This window comes from Homalodisca vitripennis, chromosome 2 (genome assembly GCF_021130785.1).
Source record: "Homalodisca vitripennis isolate AUS2020 chromosome 2, UT_GWSS_2.1, whole genome shotgun sequence".
Classification (NCBI taxonomy): domain Eukaryota; kingdom Metazoa; phylum Arthropoda; class Insecta; order Hemiptera; family Cicadellidae; genus Homalodisca; species Homalodisca vitripennis.
In genome coordinates, this window is record NC_060208.1 from 202,338,876 (window position 1) to 202,356,748 (window position 17,873).

Below are 17,873 nucleotides of genomic sequence, written 5' to 3' on the forward strand. Positions count from 1 at the left end.
CTTTGAGTAGAATGATAAGAGGGCACTCCGTCACTGTGCATCAGTAAGATAACTTTGTTACAAGTGTCTTAGATAATTAAAACCAGGTACGTCAGTACTTATTGGTACAAGGATGATCGCTATTGACTTTGAGTAGAATGATAAGAGGGCACTCCGTCACTGTGCATCAGTAAGATAACTTTGTTACAAGTGTCTTAGAGACTTAAAACCAGGTACGTCAGTACTTATTGGTACAAGAATGATCGCTATTGACTTTGAGTAGAATGATAAGAGGGCACTCCGTCACTGTGCATCAGTAAGATAACTTTGTTACAAGTGTCTTAGAGACTTAAAACCAGGTACGTCAGTACTTATTGGTACAAGAATGATCGCTATTGACTTTGAGTAGAATGATAAGAGGGCACTCCGTCACTGTGCATCAGTAAGATAACTTTGTTACAAGTGTCTTAGAGACTTAAAACCAGGTACGTCAGTACTTATTGGTACAAGAATGATCGCTATTGACTTTGAGTAGAATGATAAGAGGGCACTCCGTCACTGTGCAACAGTAAGATAACTTTGTTACAAGTGTCTTAGAGACTTAAAACCAGGTACGTCAGTACTTATTGGTACAAGAATGATCGCTATTGACTTTGAGTAGAATGATAAGAGGGCACTCCGTCACTGTGCATCAGTGAGATACCTTTGTTACACGTGTCTTAGAGACTTCAAACTTGGTACGTCAGTACAAGAATGATCGCTGTTGACTTTGAGTAGAAAGATTTAAGGGCAGTCACTCTGACCATATGTGTGGTTATACTTATTATAAGTGCATTAGTGACCTGAATAAAGTACGTAGGGTCCTCTTGGTACAAGGATGATCGGTAATGTTTTTGAGAAAAATACCTAAAGAGCAGTCCGTGACTCTGTCAATCTGTGCGATACCTCTTGATACAAGTGGCGTATAGACTTGAAACCAGGTTCGTAAATTCCTCCTGGTACAAGGATGATACTAAACATATTGAGTAAAAATATTAAATGGTCCACCGTCACTCTGTCCATATGTGTCGTAATTTTAAAGGGTTTTTAGAGGCCTGAAACAAGGACGTAGTACCTCTTGGTGCAAGGATGATCGCTATTGCTATTGAGTGGCAAGATTAAAGGGTGATTATTCACTCTGTCCATGTGTGTCGTAATTTTGTTTTAAAGGGTTTTTAGAGGCCTGCAACCAGGACGTAGTACCTCTTGGTGCTAGGATGATCGCTATTGCTATTGAGTAGCAAGATTAAAGGGTGATTATTCACTCTGTCAATGTGTGTCGTAATTTTTTAAAGGGTTTTTAGAGGCCTGAAACCAGGACGTAGTACCTCTTGGTGCAAGGATGATCGCTATTGCAATTGAGTAGCAAGATTAAAGGGTGATTATTCACTCTGTGCATGTGTGCGATGCAGATAATTAGGCTATGTAAAGTTTCTCTTGGTTGAGGAAAGATATTTTCTTAGTTGTAGGATAACTAAAGCGTCCATATCCGCGCTCCTCTTTTGTTACGTTTGCTTTTCATTTATTTTAAACCGTATATATACTTTATGTCATATATTTATCTCGCTTTCATAATGTTTCAACAAATCATTGTTCTGATAGCATGGCATTGTTATCTATTATCATTATAAATAGAAACTGGATTTTGGGAAGCAGTATTTAGAACGAAATATCCGGTGTTCACATAAACGATAGATTAATTCCTTTTGATCATTGTGTTATGATCAAAAATTCAATAATCTCTCTATCTAAGCTTTTCATATACGTTTGCATATTGGACGCATTCAGTTTAGTTATTTAACTCAATATTCAATATTTATAGTTTTATTCAATATTTTATATTCTTCTTAATGTACATTTTGGAAAATGTCGGCTTTAAAAATAGAAATTGTACTTAATTCTTGGTACTTTTCCTTTATCACTGCTTTCAGAATGGCAAAAAACCGTGTAGATATCTATAATCATATCTATGTATGTAAATGCCAATTTTGTTTATGTTTGTAACAAAAACTTTATTTAATCTTCTGAGTTATGTTTATTAAAAATAGCCACTCTAAATTGGAGTCAAATTCATTGCGTCAGATCAGATCAGAAGAGGAGGTAACTTACCGGACGTTACCTTTACTTCTACTGATATTGTCCCAGATGGAGATGTTGCCTTGACACAGTATTGTATTACAACTACAAGTCTAACAGAAGACCAAGTGAACTCTTTTCAAGGGAATGAGGCTGACGGTGTTATGGGCACAGTATAAAAGGGGATATGGGAAAGTGGTGCGAAACGTAACAAAATAACCACGTCACTATTATCTCAGCAGAATGTAAAATGATGGAACTAATCTAAGAAGGCGAGACGTGTTTCGTGTAATTATAGAGACTTAGTTTGAAGTTGAAATAAAGGATACACAATATTCACTAAATATGTAGTTATACATCTGAATAGTACTAACCTAAATAATATTGTTATTTTGTTAAGAATTTCTGTGCTCGTCATCAGTTCCTTTTTGGCATCAATCAAAAATATTTAATTAAGGTTCTAAAAGAAAATCCACAGTGATGATCCTAGTAAGTAGTGTTTGTGCATAATATATCTCTCTCGTGTAGCAAGTATTGCCTGGAGCAAGCATTCATCCCGGCCTTTGATACAAGCAAACCTAGCTATCTGCTCCAGGCCAACACTTCGCTGTTACCGTAACATACTCAGTTATACTTCCATCAAGCTCAATACACTTTCTAATATTATTTCTTTTTTCAGGTTTGTTGAACTTGGTCTGGATTAATAATGAATCAACTTTGTAAGTACAATTATAAATAATTACTCTTCTCTATTCCTAATGTACCTTAGGTTGTAATAAAATAGCTGAGGAATTTTGTTACTAGACATATCATAAAAACTATTAAAATATGATCCATACATTGTAAACATTCATTTTTTCTTCTCTTAAACCTTATCGATAAAGTTCTAGTTGGACTCCATATCAGTAAGTAGTCAGAAAACTAAGTAGCCAAATAAAAAGACAAATTTCGTTCTAATTTAGTATGTAACTGTAATACATGCAAAATACATTTTAAAGTTCAGTTAAAGGATTGAAAATCACAGGTTCCTCAGATTCGACGGTTGAAACACATGTGTTGTTAAGACACAACAGATTTTCATTACAAGGACAGGCGTTCTCGAAGGCGTCCAAATCCTCATTCATGTCATCTGTGCAGAACTCATCCACGTCTTGTAGTGGTTGACAAGCAGGCCGATCACCCATCAAGCCAACATCAGGAACAACTGGAAACAAAACATAATTGTAACAACTTTCATTGTTTTGGTAACCTTTGCTTTATTTCAGATAATATGAAGTATCAAAGATTGTAAACTAACTAACTGACAAGACGATATTACAGAGTGATTCCGAGGTTTCATTGCACGAAGGAAAATATAAAGAGATAACGTTTGATTGACAGAAAATGGAAAGTGATTTATTCAACATAAAAGTCATACCACCCAAAATTAAAAGTGACGAAACGGGTTAAAAGTAGTCCTAATTACCTTTCTATGCTCAATCCCTCAAATAAAGTTCAAAACATGTAAGAAAAGATACACCACTGCAACGTTTTATTTTTTAATTATTTTTTATTTTCTAGTTTCCTTTAGATTCAATATTGTTTGTGGTATGAATTGCTCGAATTGATACCATTGTAATGATAAAATGTGCAATCAGAAGAAGTAAACGACCGTATAACATAAGACAAATTTCCCAAAAAGTTTTAGATGACGTAAACCTCCAAAAAGAGTCGTAATGCACATTGAGTGAGTGGATAATTAAATGTGGCTGGAAACTCGACTCATGTGCTTAGTATTAATGAAAACACATTTTTTCGTTATAAATTTGCTTATTACTTCTAACCTGTGTCGTTCCTTGTTTTTTTATTCCACATTATTTATTACATTGCGATTGATTACAGTATGTTTTCCCTGCGTATGAGTTTACATTGTATTACATTGTACAAGTATTACATTGCATACTTCATGATTTAGCTGTTTTTAATAAATTTCTCATATACTTCACATATTTACACCAGAGCATTTTGTACTCTCAAGGTTTTTATTTTCAATAAATTCACGGACTTTTAAAGTTATTCAAAAAGTGAATTTTATGCTCGGGTTTCTCCATTAACAGGTATTAACTTACACCATATGGGTTTTAAACACTACGCGTGTTTGTGATACATACTGATACATGTGATACATTCATTCAGTAGGACGGAGGAAATCTCGACCGATGAGTCTCAAGTTAGAGGAGTTAGAGCATTATTATCACCAGCATCGACATCTTTAGGCACGGAGCGCTTGTTTATGAGTGCCAAGACATAAAATATTTTGCTTTTCTTTTCTGCTCCCAGTTTAATTGTTATTCGTTTGTTTTACTACACAGTGTAAAAAGTATGCAAGAGTACTATTTTGTTGCTATGGATATTTTCCTACCCAAAAATAAGAGACAGTAAAACAAAAACAAAAAACACAAATATGAAATAACATTATTTATTTATAGGGTACGGCGATACAATATCTGCTAAAACTAATCAATACGATGGCTATTCCAGCTTATAATTCTGTTAAATTTTATTGTTAAGACAAACTTTTTCCATAGCAGTGCAAATATATCGCCTATTCCCCTCATGTTTCTTTACTTACTGTGTTCAGAATTTCATTTCTATCTGTGCAGAGGATTTTGAGCAACGTACAACGTACAATAAACGTATAAGGTATAGCAACATAACAAAATTAAAATCCCTTATATCCTTTTATTTTTTGCTAAATTTCAAAATGTCATAAATGCGGCTTTTCAAAATTTTGTAAATAGAGAGTTATACATCACTCATTTACAATTAATTTTACGTATAAACTTTTATAATTTTTATCTTACGTAAGTAAATAAATAATCTAAATTAACTGACTATCGTAGGACAAAACTTAAAAGTTTTTCCAAAATATCGTGAAATCTTAAACCTTTTAAAGGTTTTAAAGTTTTAAGAATCCAACAACAATGCTCATAGAGTTGAACTTTAATTATTTTATATATATTCTAGATCGGAAACTTAGATAAATTTAACTGTAGAACAAAAAATACTAAGACCTGAGGAAATAACAATAGCTATAAAAATAAACTTTTTGACATATTTTATGGATTGGGTCAACATTAGCGTAGAAAACATAATTAACTCGAAACAGAAGTGCTCATGTGGTTGCGAAGCCGCAGATAGCTGCCAGTATTTATACAACTTCACAATTTTTAACATTCAAATATATTATAAAACAGTTTCTAAATTCAAATTACAAATTTATAAACTAAGGTTTTCAAAAATCTTTTTTTATCTCATTAGTAAGTTAACTACGACAGATGAATCTCTAATTTCAAATATCAATACAAACAGAGAGTAAAAATATATTTTTCTTCAATCTTTTCCGGGAGCAAAATATTAACTTTAAACTCCTTCTTACTAATTATACCGATATGATAAATAAAAAATGTCTTTGTTATAGATGCAAAATTAGGACATTATCTCTGTTAATTAACCTCTAAACACAAAAATAGGCACTAAAATATAACCATTCCTGTAATTGAACTCGAACTACATGTAATAATAAAAAGTACGACTAAAAAGTCTTTCATTTCAAATAAAAGATCACAAGTTATACAATCTCTACCATCTTGTATTCTCTACTCACTCAAGGTACACGCATTTACCTCAGGTTGAATGAATATCTATATTAAGAAAAAACCTTTGCTAGAATTTGAGGAACGGAACATATTATAGCATGAAAATGTGTGAAGATTTTATAATTTTTAAAAGGCGTTTAAAAATGTCCAAGTGGTCGATAGTCTGATAATACCTCCCAATTGCGATAAAATGTCTGTCTGTCTAAGGCTTATGTATAAGATGTTAAGAAAATATATGTAGTACTATTGTTATATAAACTAAGGAATATATTATGTGTACATGTTAGGCTTTCACAAAATAACTAACGTAGCCTAGTATTTTTTTAATACATACACACTACAGCTTATTTACTAAAGTATGATAAAACTCACGCGCACGACAACACTGCCCTGGTCCACAGCTGTCTATATAACATCTTTCAGGGTCTTGTGTGTAGACAGTGTGGGCTGCTAGTAGCAGTACACCTATCACGGCAGGATACATCGTCTGCAACAGATCCCGCCTTGTTGGGTGCAATAAAAATGTTGATAGTAACAATAGTATTAACTACCGCACAGTAAAACAAGTCTAACTGAACTTAAAACTGTATGTAAATACTGAATGGAATCCAAGATGTTATATCAGATTCTAACACTCCTGGATTACAAAGCAGGTTCAACTTTCCGTTTTAGACTGAAATTAAAAATACCAAGGACGTGTACAAGCACCAACAACAATTTTATATTGCCATAAAGATAAGAAGTGTGAAATAGATAAAAGAATATTAAATAGCCTTGTTTATCAAGAACTAAGGCATTGTAAAATAGAATAATTATAGAGGCATGACAGAACCATATTTAAGAGCTATATAGTGAAGAGCTTACTTGACAAGGCCACATTAATGTTGTCACTGATGAGTAATACTTAAATTCTAACGAGCTTATATATACATGTAAATTATACATAAGCCCGCGCCATGCAACAACGCTCTCATTAGTGTTTTAAGTGCAAGATTAGCACACCTAACAAATGTCTGTAACACTTAGGGAGCCCCACCAACTCCAAAAGTTACCCTCCGCAGTAGACTAGACCTATCTGTAGGTCCACTCTTTCACTTCAATATCTCGACACTTGCGGTTAGAGATGTGCCACCGCGCCGCCCGCCTGGACATTCACGGTGTTGTCCAGGTGAGAGTGACACGTGTAGCCAGTGTAAGTTCTACTGGAAGGGATAAACCATCCAGAAGTAACCCTTTCTTTTGAGTGGCTTTACCAAAGATGGTCAGTTTTAATAAATGCAACAGATAAAAATCTCTCTGTGCCATAAACTAACTTCAAATTCAAAGTGGTTTGTCTGAACTCTTTTAGTATTTTTACATAAAATTTTATATAAATGTGCTCACTGCACCAACAAGTTTTATATTGCACAGATCAAAAGGAATTTTTCTTTCCCAAAATTATTCCAAAATAACTAAGAATGAATATTGACTGGACTCCAGTTAAAAGATTCACTTACCCGCAGGTTCGATGACAATTAGCAAAAAGTTTTACTCTAAGCACTACTTACAACTCTACTCGTTACAATCACATCCGATTAACTGAGATGGAGGTACGGTACGTCTACCTCACCCCACCTCTCAATTTCGTTATTAAACACTGCCATCTGCGATGCGCGCCTCGCCGATAGCAGCCTCTTTTGTACAGTCCAGCCCTTATCATTCATCTGGGCCTACTCCTTCCACCGGTAATCCGAATTACTTCTAGAAACAATATTTCTTATTTTTTTATTTCTTGCGCGTATTTAAAGAATGAGAATTAAACATAAAATATATTTTTCTGAATAAATTCACTTAAAGCTTTAATGTGGAATATGCTGTACTATTTCAAAAAAATATATTACACTGAACATCTTCAATTTTACAATCTAAATAGAAAATACTAACTAACTTAATTTTTAATGATTTTTACTGTAATTCTTGTAAGTTGATTTAAAGTTAAGATTGATTAGTTAAAATCTAACATATTTTGAATTATATCCCATAAATTTAGGGATAATATTCATATTTTTTAACTAATAATTGTGTATATGTAAACGGGTTTTTAAAAGTGGTAAAGTTCGATCAAGAGCCATTTTATTACACAGCTATTGTTAAAAATATACGCTCACAAAAATCATTTAAGGTTCTTCAATAAAAATAAAAATAATATCCTCTCATTAACTGAGTATAAATTACGAGGTTACTGAAAGAAGAAGAACGTTTTAAACGCAACAAGAAACAAGCAATGTTTGCAAAAATCATTAGATTTCGGGAAGGAAATTGCTGTTCACATTTATTGAGGAAAAATTATGAATGTACTAAGTATGGAAGGAGGTTCTAAGAAATGTCAACATTAAAGTGATCATTTCTTAAACTGATGTATTATATCGTCGAAGATGCTGAGCTTAACTACTAAAATAATGTGTCCACAAAACGATAACGTATCCGTGGGTTGTGAATCAGTAGTCAGTCACCAGTGTATTCATTATCAAATAATATTTAACTAAATCGATAACGTATCCGTGGGTTGTGAATCAGTAGTCAGTCACCAGTGTATTCATTATCAAATAATATTTAACTAAATCGATAACGTATCCGTGGGTTATGAATCAATAGTCAGTCACCAGTGTATTCATTATCAAATTAATATTTAACTAAAGCGATTACGTATCCGTGGGTTGTGAATCAATAGTCAGTCACCAGTGTATTCATTATCAAATTAATATTTAACTAAATCGATTACGTATCCGTGGGTTGTGAACCAATAGTAAGTCACCAGTGTGTTCATTATCAAAGTAATATTTAATCGATTACGTATCCGTGGGTTGTGAATCAGTAGTCAGTCACCAGTGTATTCATTATCAAATTAATATTTAACTAAATCGATTACGTATCCGTGGGTTGTGAATCAATAGTCAGTCACCAGTGTATTAATTATTAAATTAATATTTAACTAAATCGATTACGTATCCGTTTGTTGTGAATCAGTAGTAAGTCACCAGTGTATTCATTATCAAATTAATATTTAACTAAATCAATTACGTATCCGTGGGTTATGAACCAATAGTAAGTCACCAGTGTGTTCATTATCAAAGTTATATTTAACTAAATCGATTACGTATCCGTGGGTTATGAACCACTAGTAAGTCACCAGTGTGTTCATTATCAAAGTAATATTTAACTAAATCGATTACGTATCCGTGGGTTATGAACCAATAGTAAGTCACCAGTGTGTTCATTATCAAAGTAATATTTAACTAAATCGATTACGTATCCGTGGGTTATGAACCAATAGTAAGTCACCAGTGTGTTCATTATTAAAGTAATATTTAACTTAATAGGTTACGACGTATTAGATGCTGAAGAGAGTTTGCGAAGATGCCTGAGAATGAGAACGTACTGGACTGAACGTCAAGCTACAAAACTTTCCGACTGGCAACACTCTCTAACAATTGGTCGAACCGACAACTATGAGGTCAAGTATTGCTGTGTGCCAAAGGACTTTAATCGGTTTTCTTTCAAGGTAATAATTGAATTGTTAATCATTTTTAATGTCTAAATTTTCAAACAATGAGGTTGATAATGCTAGAGTGTTATTAATAAAAAAAACGTAAAATGAATAGTATGTAATCATTCCCTTCAGTTACTATAATAGTACCTACCTATCCAAAATATTGGTATGTATATATTGGAAAGATACGTAAAGTAAACTTATATTTTCAATATATTTTTTTACTTTTTAAAAAGTACTAGCCGCGTTGTTTTCTTCACATAAGTGGATTTTAAGTCAAATTAATTTGGTTTTATTTATTCATGAGTTACTTATTTAGGACGCATAGCTGAAATGTTTAACTACTGTTTTATCCAAGAAAGACAAGTGGAAACTGTTTACTGAGGGTCCATTAGCATTTAGACTGTTTTATTTATCTGATGACGTCACAGGGACGGATGGTTTTCTTAGAAAGGAAAGTGCGAGATTCAAATTTCACATACTATAAAGTATTCAATGTATAAAAGTTTGATATTTATATCAATATTATTCATTAATATTATCAAAAGGTAAACAAATAGGAGTTAAGAGTTTTAAATTAAGTTTTGAATTTACAGTGCTTTTTTTTTAATTAATGAGCAGAAAAGACTGTTTTTACTTTGATTTTGTAAGTAAATTATACAGCAAATAAGAAACTCTAGAACTATAATACAATAGGTTTTTTATCATAACATCAATGCAAATCCAAAATCATGTGTTCTTATTGTGACACGTTTTTATGGTTACTTCTAAGGTCAAAACATTGAAAATAAACAACAAACCACATATAAACAAAACAAACAAACAAACAAACAACCAATAAGTTTTAATTTTATGGCAAAGTCATCCAACGCCACGGATATATTTTGTAACAAGCCCCCATAAGAACACTTGGGTTTGGAAGGATTGTCGGTAGGATACAAAACCTATTGTATTTTAGTCACTATAATCGTTTTTGGGTTATTTACAATGAATTACTTTACAAAGCTATAACGCAGGCGTTAGTGTCGCACTTAGAGGATAGAGAATAATCTGGATCAGTTTTAATAACAAGCCAAAGCAAACAATTACATAAAGCCACCAATTTCAGCTAAAGAGACCCCTTCAGTGTGCGGCCATTTGCTGATTGGCTATGTATATTGTAGTTGGGCCTGTCCCCGGTGACCTTTGGATTTAATGTGGGCGTCGACATGCGGGGTGGAATTACAAACGCGTTACACAATATTGGCTTCTGTTCTGACCCGCTTGACAGTTGAACCACTGCATGACGTCACAGATAGAAACAATACTTCTGTGGGTGTGAGAGATACACGCTCATTTCATTTAATGGTGATACTTTAGGTTCGTGTTTATTCATCTCTAAACATTTCTATAGCACATAATTGTTTAGTTTTTAGGTTTGTCTTATAAAGGATTATAGTATTTGAGAGGTGGTAAATGGTAGCGTTACCTTCGTACGTGGTAGACATAACGGAATAGACACAGAATCTTCTACACAATACCACGACTTTCCAAAGATCTGAATTTGTAGGGGAAGAGTTATAACTCAGTGCTATGAAGTATTTTGATTGCATTTAGCACCGAGATCTCACTTTTTGGTTCTAACCATTCTGGGAATCTAACTAAATAATATTTAACTTCTTCAAAGTTTCTTACAAACATATATAGCGTTCGTCAAGGTTATATAATAGGCTCTCTTTTCTTCCTTTAATTAAAAATCAAACATTACAATCTAATTAATGATAACTTGCAGTATTACACGTTCATTACAGATATAATTGGTTGGGAAATCTATTATTTGTACAAAGCTTTGAAGAATGAAACCTTTTTTTACATCACGTTAAAGGTTTGATACTACATCGATAGTGCTATAGTTTCAGAATATAGCTTCGTTACTTTCGTGCATACTCATATAGGTCCTGGTTTTGAATATGAACATGTGCAATTATTTAGCTGTGTGTATACTAAAAGTGCCAAGTAATAAACATTAATGGGACTAAAGTAACCAGTTTTTAATATTTTACTAGCGTACATTGTTAAAATATATAACCCTCATACGCACAGAGTGTGAAACTATGTTCACATTTGATATTATATTTGTACTGTTATATATTTAGTTGTCAATCACTCACCTATTACTATGAATGGAACAACATATTAGTGATGAACAATCTAGTTTGGTTATAAGGTTTGCACTAAATGTAAACGTGGTGATACAACACGTTCATATTCCAGTAATGTCAGATTGCGTGTTAACTAGCGGTAAGTTAAAGTATACATATATTAGTGATGACCAATCTAGTTTGGTTATAAAGTTTGTATTAAATGAACACATTCTGATTCAACACGTTCATATTCCAGTAATGTCAGGTTGCGTGTTAACTAGCGGTCAGTTAAAGTATTCATATATTAGTGATGACCAATCTAGTTTGGTTATAAGGTTTGCACTAAATGTAAACGTGGTGATTCAACACGTTCATATTCCAGTAATGTCAGATTGCGTGTTAACTAGCGGTCAGTTAAAGTATTCATATATTAGTGATGACCAATCTAGTTTGGTTATAAAGTTTGTATTAAATGAACACATTCTGATTCAACACGTTCATATTCCAGTAATGTCAGGTTGCGTGTTAACTAGCGGTCAGTTAAAGTATTCATATATTAGTGATGACCAATATAGTTTGGTTATAAAGTTTGTATTAAATGAACACATTCTGATTCAACACGTTTATATTCCAGTAATGTCAGGTTGCGTGTTAACTAGCGGTCAGTTAAAGTATTCATATATTAGTGATGACCAATATAGTTTGGTTATAAAGTTTGTATTAAATGAACACGTTTTGATTCAACACGTTCATATTCCAGTATGTCAGGTTGCGTGTTAACTAGCGGTCAGTTAAAGTATTCATATATTTCCAGTGTTTGGCTGATGAATACTCAAACGGCTTGCACGTAACCTGGTGTTCATTATATCTCCACATCCAAGTTTACTTTTGTTTGAAACTCCTCTAACACACAAGTATACATGCTTTTTAAGACATGTGACTAACGATCCAAACAATTGAGGTCTTTCTGAATATATAGGGTAATCCTTATCTTTTAAATTTTCTCTGACTGTGCAATCAGCCTGTCTCGCTGTCTATATCTAATCTTAAAACAATTGTAAGAGTCTGTTCATCTGAGCTGTAACATGCAAGGTTGGCTTACCTTCGAATCTATAGTACAGACGTTGTGAACTGTGCAATCTGCTTGTCTTGGTGCCTTTACCTGACGTTAAAACAATTGTAAGAATCTGTTCATCTGTGCTTTCCTTTTCTCATTAGTATTGGTCTCATTATTCGTGTACTAGGGTTTAAACTACTTGCTTGAATGTTATATATAAGTTATATCGAGGTAAAATATTTACTGAGCATTAAAAGGATAATTCACAAGGGTGCTGGTAAAATGTATCATTTGTCTGTCTGTCCACATGATATCTGGAGAAGGAAGTGACCTATAAACTTGAAATTTGGTATTAATTTCCAGTTTTATATAGGCAACATAGGGTTTGATGATGGCGATGGCGCATGTCACTTCACTGAAATTGGCAGAGCGTTAACGAACATTTTTCTTTGATCTTATGGGTAACTCTTATGGTAATGAGACAATTTAAACTAACTGATACAATTATAATTGATATTTTAACATGTGACTTAGTAGCCTACTATCCACAAGATATATAGAGAAAGCTTTCATCTGTAGACACTAAATTGTGCATCAACTTCAACTGTACACAGACAAAAATGAGTGTGAAGGCATCATACATGTCCATCCATAGAATGTGGCTGAGCGTTAGTAAGGCCTGTTACTCTGTAGTCTGGCTCAAAACCTCTCATTTGTCTGCCTGGGAGCTGTAAAACATATTTTCTGTATGATCTTAAATTATCATTATGTCATCAAATTATGTCATTACATTTTGCATGCAGCCTTAGCGAGGCCTGACACTGGCACTTGATGTGTGGTCTGGCGTACTTCTGCCTTGTGTATAGTCTGTTAAAATAAAATAAACCACATATTGTGGTCAGACTGCATAATGCTACTACTATATTTTTTTATTTCCGATTTCTATATTCGTTTCTGTATCGAACATGTTATAATAGCTTATATAATAGTTGTATCATTATAGTAATCCAGGTCAAAGAACACGAAGGTGGACTAGAACCAGAGTGCTAAAGGTAACACTTTAGTCATTCCATGAATCCTCCCTCTCCAGATTTTTTGCAAAGCTCTTCAAAGGTTGACAACATCATGATTACGTTTACTCAGCAAAGTGCAGAAAGTCATTAGCCCGGTAAACAAGGGCGATGTTGCCTCTGCCCGTAAAGAGCTCCTAATGAGGATTAACGCATTTCCAGTCTTTCATTCAATATTCCCTCGAAAAGCTCAAACTAACAAACTATGCATTTTATTTGCAAAAAGGTCTCGTTACTGCATATCATGCTTTTACATATCTCGCTAATGTGACTACTATGGAAGTCTGTCTATAAAGTCTAAAATCATCCTAATAATATGACAAATGCAAAAGTGTCCTTTCTTTGTTTGTTTGTTTTTGCTTTCACAATCAAACTATTAAACCAATTGTACTGACATTTTACAACGACATTCTTACGGTCCCTGGGATGAATATAAGTCAATTATTATTTTGAAAATCCTTCAGGGCTACACCCAACTCGTCTTTAAAGTAGTGAAAAATGCCATACTAGTCTCTAAAGGTGCCAAATATTATTTTAAAGAGCCTGTCAAATGTAATAAACGTTTCTGTACAAACATTGTTTATTATTTTCAGTTTGTTTAAATTTATAGTGAGTACATTATAATATAAGTAATTGTATGAATAATCGTAGGAATAACTATTATTTCAGATTTCAGTGATAAGGCAAATACTCATCTACCTAAAAATGGCCTAAAACATAAGGCAGTCAGAATTTGACTCTGAAGACTCCCTTTAAATCAGTCGGCAAGAACTAGGTGATAGTTCGCTGGACTGTGCTTTTGAACTAATGTACCAATTCAAGCTCTTAATGTACTAAAATACACGCGTAATGGCATTGTTAATGTAGTTTTTACTGTACAAGTATTAGATCTAAAAGAGAATGATACTATCTAACTTCTATTATAAACTTAAAGACTGATATAAAACTCATCTTAGTTCAATTTTGACAGTAGTGGGCTTCTCTGATTTGTGATATATATTTTCTTGATCGGGAAACAAGGTAAAATCAAGTATGGAACAAATGATACTAAGAACAAATAACAATATATATTTTCTTGACCGTGGGAAGAAGATATTATTGAATGTAATGAATAAAGTTCACTCAAACCAGAGATGCTCGCTCAAACAGGTGCAAAACCTGCGAAGCCGCGCGTAAATGCTTATATTAAATAAAAGTGTCTACCGATCTAAAATTTTATGTAAAGAAACGTTTTTAGTCTAGAAACGCTTTAGGATTTATATAAAAATAATATAATATAACTAAATTGTTAGTTTAGATTTGTTGTTATTTGGAACAAACTTTTGCTGGAGGAAATAATATCTTTTAAGGACAATAAGTTTAGAAAATGACATGATTTTATGTTTATTTTTACAAAACAAAGTCCTTGCAACGATCGGAGGGTGAAATGAAACATTCGCAGCTGTTCTTTTGTAGAATTGAAACCAATACTCACAATAATACAACATGAGTTTTTATTTTTTTTTAAAGTTTATTGTTTATTTTAATTATTTTTTCTTACCATGTTTATTTTTGTTTGTTTTTTTTATATAAAAAACATGTTATTGTCACCAATCGTCTGTTATGTATATGCCATAAGTATATAAAATCCAGTTTTTCAACAGTTTTTCTTTATGTTGACTCTAAAATGTCCTTAAATTTTGCTCAAAATACCTAAAAATCCTCAAGAAATTGTCAAAACTTATTTCATATTTCTCCAATTCTCAGAATATATATTTTTTATGGGTTGTGACGAGAAGTTTGATTAAACATTTACCTGAAAGGACTTTCAACATGAAAGTTATTATAGTGAAATAATCTGATACTACTTAGATGAGTTGACAATTGTCACCAAACAATAGTTATTTTACAAAAAAATTCATCACTAAACGTTATAAAAAGTTTGACAAAATGACGTTAGAGTCCCACCACGTTCGGACATTTATGGTGAGTTGTGACAGTGGAGCAGTAAACCGAAACGATGACCTGACAGATAACATCTATAGTGTAACAGGTACCTCGTGCTCCCTTATCTGTGTTGGAGCTATGTTGCTGGCAATGCACAATGCATGGTAAGCGCCTGTACTGCAGGTATTAGCTCATAATGTACCCATGTACTTTAGCAACTTACCATTACCTAGTAGAAGAGGGTTTCCTTTTTTATTTATAAAATATCTTATTTATAATAAACTAGCTGTTTCTCGCGGCTTTGCACGCTTTTCGTAAGCTTTGCCCGTGTATGTGAACTTCTGGTCTAATTGAATTATATTTACAACGCCGATGTAGAGTTTGCCTTGTTGCCACGATCAAGAAAATATGTTTATGTTTATAGCCATTGTGCACGTACATGTACTTTATTATAAAGCGGTCTAACACTCAAACTTTAAGTTCAATCAGAAATGTATCTTAAAGACAAATAACTTAGCTCCTTCAAATAGTGTTTGGCTATGTAATATACGTAACTGTCTCGTAATTGCAGTTTATAGCGTGCAGGCGCTTTAAAACCATTTATTTTTTGCAGCGCCGCTTGGTGGTGAGTTACATCAATGGGCATAGCTTATAAACCTTCTCCGTCGAAAAATACGTATACACATAAATTTTCATAATGGTCTGTCTAATATTTTGCGATTCCATAAAGGACAAACACACAAACATTCATTATATATATATACAGGGTGTTTGAAAAGTATGGGTACGGCCTAATATTTTAAAAACCATAGGAGATAACATCTATAAACTTTGCACAGTGTCATATGGCTATGTAAACTATTTTTCCTTGCTATTACCATGACATGCCAACCATGGAGGGACGGCCCACAGAGGAAAACATGGAAATCTTAAATTGAAGCATGGGTCGAGTGATACCTCATTTGAAAGAGCTCACTTAGTAGAGTTGAATTCCGCAAACCGCATCTCAAAAGGTTTATCCAATCAGAAAATGGCGGCTTGTTTTAGGTACACATTGTGAAGTACATTATGCGCTGCCATTTCTGACTGGATCGTCGTATTCTGATGCGGTAGGCGGCGTTTCACTCTACTAACCAATGTGTTTTCACTAACTTTTTTAATTAGCAAATTATGTCATAAATTTATAACACAATAAATAAAACACAATAAATACCAATGTTTTTTAGTTTTATTTATTGTGTTATAAATTTATGACATAATTTGCTAATTAAAAAAAGTCAGTGAAAACGCATTGGTTAGTAGAGTGAAACGCCGCCTACCGCATCAGAATACGACGATCCAGTCAGAAATGGCAGCGCATAATGTACTTCACAATGTGTACCTAAAACAAGCCGCCATTTCTGATTGGATAAACCTTTTTAGATGCGGTTTGCGGAATTCAACTCTACTAAGTGAGCTCTTTCAAATGAGGTATCACTCGACCCATGCTTCAATTTAAGATTTCCATGTTTTCCTCTGTGGGCCGTCCCCCCATGGTTGGCATGTCATGGTAATAGCAAGGAAAAATAGTTTACATAGCCATATGACACTGTGCAAAGTTTATAGATGTTATCTCCTATGGTTTTTAAAATATTAAGCCGTACCCATACTTTTCAAACACCCTGTATATATATATATATATAAATATATATATATATATATATATAAATATATATATATAAATATATATATATATAAATATATATATATATATAAATATATATATATATATATATATATATATATATATAGGCTATATATATATATATATATATAGAGAGAGAGAGAGAGAGAGATTAGTTCCTTTATACCTGCTTAAAAGAGTCAGACATGTATTAGTGACTCTCTAGCTTACTAATCAGTTGTTCAGAACTTATAAACCTGAATATAAAGATGTAAGCATCATGCAGTGGTATTGTATGTATTGACCCAAATTTCATACAAAGAACAGCTGCTAATGTTGAGTTTGCTCTATTTCACCCCGCGATCAGTGCAATGACACTGTCACAGATTTTAATGCTGGAATCTGGAGTCCATATCCACCTGAAAAGATCCTAAAGGGTCGACGACGGAGATGTTTAAAACTCTGGATAGTTTCGACATCAGAAACACCTAGACTGCAGAAGAGCTAGACGGTTGCCCATCAGCTCTCTATTAAGATCCACATGAAGAGGTATTCTCTTGTCTCAAGTCCACTGCGATGTTTTGGATACGAACACAAAGCGTGGTGGAGCAAGCCAAGATTTCTTGGGTAAACTCTTTGTTAGTGTCAGATTTCAGACGCTTTACTGACCGCGACGTGAAATGGAGCTAACCTCGCCATTCTCATTGAATGAACCCTTCTACAACTTCTATGTTTTGTGTACAAACACCTATTATAAAGTTTATTATATTCTG

At 33.3% G+C, this 17,873-nt stretch overlaps 2 protein-coding genes across 2 annotated transcripts in view; one reads left to right on the forward strand and one right to left on the reverse strand.

Moving 5' to 3' along the window:
• Positions 1–17,873, forward strand: part of LOC124355278 (pikachurin) — a 417,704-nt gene that overhangs the window by 234,620 nt on the left and 165,211 nt on the right. The window lies entirely within an intron of this gene.
• LOC124355281 lies at positions 2,876–6,423 on the reverse strand. The gene is made up of 2 exons (XM_046806338.1): positions 6,105–6,423; positions 2,876–3,298 (listed from the first exon to the last, which is right to left on the reverse strand). The coding sequence occupies exons 1-2, from the start codon at positions 6,214–6,216 to the stop codon at positions 3,087–3,089; spliced, it is 324 nt and encodes a 107-aa protein (XP_046662294.1). The 5' UTR covers positions 6,217–6,423; the 3' UTR covers positions 2,876–3,086.

Bases quoted from the DNA above. Each gene is read 5' to 3' on its own strand.
- LOC124355281 (XM_046806338.1), bottom strand. From the start codon at position 6,216: ATGTATCCTGCCGTGATAGGTGTACTGCTACTAGCAGCCCACACTGTC. The intron at 3,299-6,104 runs GTGAGTTTTATC...TTTTGTTTCCAG, and splicing joins AGGGCAGTGTTGTCGTGCGC to TTGTTCCTGATGTTGGCTTG.